We start from the raw sequence: 5654 nt of genomic DNA, 5'->3' as shown, positions 1-5654 counted from the left end.
GTGAAGCTGCTGAGGAACAGATAGATGTCCGCCAGGAAATGGAACTTTCAAAATAAGAGCCCGAGACAACCCGTTTCACTCACAGAACGAGATATTCATACTAATCACAGACTTTGCCGTAGTGATCTTTTAATTGGGCTTTTATTTAGAAAAGCCGCCTCATACGTCTTCCGGTGGGGCTTCTGTTTAGCCTGACGGCTGTTCTCTGAGAGCCGGAGGGGCGGCAGTCAGTCAGTCAGACAGTGAAAGTGAAGGCGGAGACCAGCCCAGCGCCGAAAACTCAGCCTCTTCTGGATCGCGTTCAACTCCCCCCTAAAAAAAAAAAAAAAAAAAAAAAAAACCCCACCAAAAAACTGAGACCTGAAGAGGAAGGAAAACAAGAAAAAAAAAAAGACGAGGTGCTCCTAACTTCTTTTCACCTCTGTCTGCCAAGAACTGTCTTCCGGTGTTGACTTTTTGTTGTTGTTGTTGTTGCACCGCAAGAGAAAAGGGGCTCCAAACAAAGTTGAGCGTGAGAAATGTGAAGCTACCGGCTTGTGTGTTTCCAACCAGGCTCCAGGACTCCCCCATTAATCCATGCAGTACAGTGCAATGGTACGTGAACATGGGTTATATTACTGCTTTCAAATGTTGTGATAACGCTGTGTTATGTGTAATTTCTTTTTTCATGTGATATCTTTATATGTTGTCCTTTCTGCCGCTGCGTGGTGGAGAAAGCAGCAGAAAGTTCCCTGAACTTGGCGCAGATAGCCTCCTCATTCCCTCTGGTGTGTGTGAACTTTGTGCGGACTGTTGACAGCTCTCTAGGACCCGCAGAAACACGTGTGCGGCTGCAGAGCAACAATGTTTAACTTTAGGTGCCTTTTTGTGCAAAACACAACCGTATGCATGCAAAAACATGCACACTATGTGCACGTTTCACTTGATTTTTATTAAAACCAGGGGCGCAAAGCAGGGGGGAGGGGGGGGGTTTATAGGGGGCTGTTTTCATACCGCAAAATTAGCAGAACAGGTTGTCTTAAGTGTGTAAACCTTTTAAAATATGCAATTATGTAATAAAAATAAAGGTTAGATTAGTTATTACCCCTCCTTTTTCTAGTGGCGCGCTCAGCATAAAGTGTCTATTAGAAATGGATAAAAACATAAATGTCTTGTTTTTGATCCATTCACAATTTCTAATTGGAAACCAGTTATTAAAAATGTTTTTGATTTTGTTTTAAAGTACAAAAAAAAAACCCTACATTTGAACTAAAACAGCTGAGCAAAAATGAGAATTTACTTATCTCCACTTTAAAACAATAAAAACCTGTGACTGTTATATATTTTTGACCATAGGGGGCGCAATTTCTCTTTTACACCGTGTTTTCTTTTTATTTCAACAAAACAAATATCAATAATCAAGAACATGGGAAATTATTATTTTAAACAAATTTTTGTTGCGTTTTTTAAATCTGTGACGTCACGAGGTGAAGAGTATACGTCCTCAAAACGAACTGAGGTGTAAGAATACGAGCCAGTTTCTCATTGTGGGCGATTTTTATGTTTTGAAAAACGCCCAAAAAAGAAGAAATTTTTGCTTAGAGAAATTAAAATTTGCTTTTACTGATTTATTTTATATTTCCAATAAGCAATCTATTTTTTTTTTTTTTAAAATGCATAATTTGGTTGTTTGTTACCGACTTTTACTAATTTGGTTGTAAATGATAATATTGCTAAATTATATACCACCCATATAGGGGCTTTATTTATTAAACGTAACCTACTACTTAAGAACAATAACAACAACAAAAAAAAAAAAAGTGAGTTGATTCCAAAAACCCAGACGTGCACATGAAAAGTTTGCTTCAACTTGGGAGCGATCTAAGCTGGGAAAGGAGGTTGGAAATGTGCTTTTTTTTATCCTCTGTGTGGCCGAAGCTTTGGTCCAAAGTCCCCGAAGCTCATAAAATAATTCAGCCAAAGTGAGGGGAGTAAATGAATTGTGTGCTGAAGGAGAGGAGGGAAGGTGCCGAGGGGGAGGTGGATGTGACTGAAGGAGAAGAAGGAGAGGGAGGAAGAGGAGGAGGAGGAGTAGGAGGAGGGGTGTGACTGTGTAATTACGCGAGAGAGAGAGAGAGAGAGAGAGAGGACGGGGGTTAGAAAAAAAAAAGAGGGGAGAGGAAAAAAGTTGGATCTGATTTGCTGGAATCGCGCAGGACCGACTGAAGGTGGAAGCGCTCGGTTTCATATCAGCTCTGGCTGGAAGCTTTTAGCAGGGGGCGAACCGTCCCGGCACTCTGCGCCCTGCGAAGCGCTGCGAAGCTCCGCGCAGAGAGAGAGAGAGAGAGAGAGAGAGAGAGGCAAACGGAGAGAGAGAGAGAGGGAACACGCCGTAGCGGCGGAGCACGCACAGCTCCAAGTTGCTTCTTCTACTTTTACATGCCAGCTCCTGCGTATTAAAAACACAAGTCCTATTTTTTTTTTTTCCCCTTCCGCGGTGGCGACAATCTTTGGATCGAGACTCTTCATGGATATTCTTGGATAATTTCCCTTCGGATTGCTGCTCCACACGCGTACACACGCGCACACACACACACACACACACACACACACACCGTCTCTCTTCTTGCATGGTGCGCACCGATCGGTCCAGGACGATGGAGTGATCGGAGGAATTAGTCCACCTACAATCACTTTTTCTTTCTCAGTGTGCTCAGCGCCGTCTCGACATGTATTCTCCGATTTGTCTAACTCAGGTACTCGTGTTTGTTTCTTCTCATTTCTTTTTTTTAATTGTTATTATTATTATTATTGTCTTGCTTGTTTTGTAAAGTATGTAGTTGGGGCGAGTTTTGGCACATGCAGGTTGGATACAAGGTCCTGAATCTGCAATGTTGGAAACTCTTTTTTTTATTATTAATTTTAAAAAAATGCCTGAATATAAAGGAGTTATTATTGATAAAATATTAACTCATTACTTTGGGGCTTTTATTGTAATTTATATGGTATAATTACTGCCAACACGTCAAAAACAATAACAGAGTTTGACTGTAAAATCAGACACTAATTTATTTACTTACCTCGAATAAAATGCAGGATGAACTGTAATTTATGTCGCTGCTCAGTTGTGCAAACATGGTGCATGTTTCTAAAATCATTCAAAGTTTACTTATTTTGTTCACCTGCTTTATTTAATGTCCTTAAATTAAATTACACTTGCTTGGAGTTTTTTTCTTTCTTTTTTTTCTTCCTTCCATCAGAATGCATACTTAAATCTGCAGCAGGATCATTAAAACCAATTATCCAGTGCAGAATGCAGCAGCTTTACTGTAAAAGAATAACAAACGGTGGAGTGGAGTGGAGTGGAGTGGAGTGGCGTGCCGTGCGTTGCCTCAGCAGTGCAGAACCGTCCTGAATCCAGTCATTTAACTGTTTAAATAACAAACAAATCGCTTTACAGTGACTGATTAGGCTCGTAGTTGAAATGTGGCTGGTGTTTTAAATTCAGCTGTAAAATGAATGCGCTTATAGGGCATCGGTGCCAGCTGAGCTGGAAAAAGAATCAAACAGTAATTTCCAGGCTTAAATAAACTGCTTTGAATGATTACTACAGTTGCTGTTGTGGCTCTATTTTGCAACTTTTTTATTTTTATTTTTTATTTTTTTAGTTCTTGTTCAAATTAAATCATAATATTTCAGTGAGTAGTAGAGCGGGGTTGTTTTGGAGTTGGTGTCATTGTAGCTTATAAGTTTTTTTCGAGTGTATTTTGCAGAAGTGTGAATAATTTGCTAGTTTTTCTGTAAAAAACAAAACAAAAAAAAACAACAAAAGAAATTGTCTCCACGGCGAAATGCCGTATCTTACATCAACAATGAATGAAGCTTTGGCAGTGTATCAATTTTAACACTCAAACAACAAGTTATTTCAATTCTTCTTAAAATGATCACATCACTCTAGTTGTGTAATTTTTTTTTTTTAAATCACATCTATTAGTGCTTCAGTTCTCATATTCCTGGATTTCTTAGATTCAAAGTTTTTTTTTCCTCTTATATATATAATCATATTTATTTGCCTTATGTGTGAACATGCATGCTCCCTCTTACCTCAACCTGCTGCTGTGACACCTGAATTTCCCCACCGTGTGACAATGCAGAGCATTTCTATTTGATTCCATCCTTATCTGTGTATTGAGTTAGGTTTCGATAAGCTTCCTCATTAGTTTACCTCCAATACGCACGTTTGCTCCATTTCTCTAACTTTGTCCACACGCTTCCCGTGGCTAACCCGCTCTGCCTTTACGTGTTTCCGCAGCCCCGTTCCCAGAGAAGTATGTGTTGTTATTTTTTTTTTTTTTATTCCAATTAAAAACCCCTCTTCAGTGGTGCTGGGAGAAGATAAGGCTACTTTCTCTTCAGGAAGATCACATGCACCGATAAGGTTGATTCAGCGCTTGGACAGGGGTTGCTGCAGACTGTTTTGGCTGACTCAGTGTGACTGTTTATATTTTACTTGGCATAAGTTAGTGATTGACTGAGATGCGGTTTAGTTTGTGCTTAAGAGGATTGTGCTTTTATGGCTCTAACTGAAGTGCACCGCTCAGGCCTTGGCCAAGTCATTTATCTTCACAGCTCTAGGCTTTGTTAGCCCGCTTAAAGAAAAAAAATAATAATAATAATGACTGTTGTTGAAATACTTTAAGTTGTTTCTTGAACAAGAAACATATTTTTTTTCTGTCTCTCTTTTCAGGGCATTTGGTAGGATTTCAAAGTTTACTTTCGTCGATTTTAATCGGAGGTGGCATAAAAAATAAGCTCCGATGATCATTTTTGCAAAACCCTCCAAATGGAAAGCTGCACGGTTTTCCCTCAGCGTGACATCTCGCTTTTAAAAATAACAATCTGCGGGGTTTAAAAAGCCGCTCTCCGCTTCGGCTGACGAATGATTACATCGTGCGATTTGGACGCTGAAGCAAAGTTTGACTGTGCAGAGACGATATGTGGCTTCCAGCGGCATGCAGGCACACACACACACACACACACACACACACACACTGAGAGTGGATTTCTGTGGTTTCCCATCGCCCGCTTTGCCTGACTGCCTTCAAAAAGAACAATGTGTGGTTTGACTCCTCAAAAGCCTGCTTAAACAAGAGGAGGGGGGTGGGGAGGGGGTTGGTGGGGGGGCGGTTGCTGCTTACGCTTATTAAATTTGACATTTTAATGACCTGAAAGCTAAGATAATTCCACGTTTCCGTTTCTCACCTGGAGGAGCTGCAGTTTGTGACCGGATTGTTCGCACCATCCTGACGACAAAGAGCAGGAGTTCATGGAAACCATGTCAGGATTACTGAAGTCTTACCCTTATTTAAAAAAATACAAATAAAAAATAGAATCTAAAGAGACTTGTCAAATGCAAAAAAAAAAAAAAAATTATTTGAGTTTTTGTATGAAAATGTATAAAATCAGCTGACGTGTCATTTCCTGTCTGTCCGTGAAGAAGAACCGTCTCGACATCGGACTCTGCGACTCCATCCTGTCCAGAAGCTCATCCTCTGTTCTTAGTGAGACGGGATAAGTTCACTGTGGAAGAGGGAGAGATTGATGAGCAGCCCGCAGCATGACCAGAAAATACAAAGATTTTTTTTTTTTTTTTTTTTTTCAGACTTACAGAAAAA

General features: G+C 40.1%; 1 protein-coding gene across 4 annotated transcripts in view; it reads left to right on the top strand.

Annotated features, from left to right (window-relative positions):
- The first annotated feature begins 264 nt into the window (after positions 1-264).
- Positions 265-5654, top strand: part of LOC106945059 (nuclear factor 1 B-type) — a 98793-nt gene continuing 93403 nt past the window's right edge. For 2 of the 4 annotated variants that reach the window (XM_015028481.1, XM_015028480.1), the window contains exon 1: positions 2122-2735. In XM_015028481.1, coding sequence (XP_014883967.1) covers positions 2709-2735 — 27 coding nt within the window. In that variant the 5' untranslated portion in view covers positions 2122-2708. Of the gene's footprint in view, positions 595-2120; positions 2736-5654 lie in introns of those variants that run through there. The other 2 variants (XM_015028482.1, XM_015028483.1) reach the window with 2 other exon arrangements.

The sequence above is a fragment of the Poecilia latipinna genome, unplaced genomic scaffold, assembly GCF_001443285.1.
Source record: "Poecilia latipinna isolate Pla-1442-1.1 unplaced genomic scaffold, P_latipinna-1.0 Scaffold126, whole genome shotgun sequence".
NCBI lineage: Eukaryota > Metazoa > Chordata > Actinopteri > Cyprinodontiformes > Poeciliidae > Poecilia > Poecilia latipinna.
The sequence above is the reverse complement of the archived record's forward strand: the minus strand, read 5'-3'. Positions and strand labels throughout refer to the sequence as shown.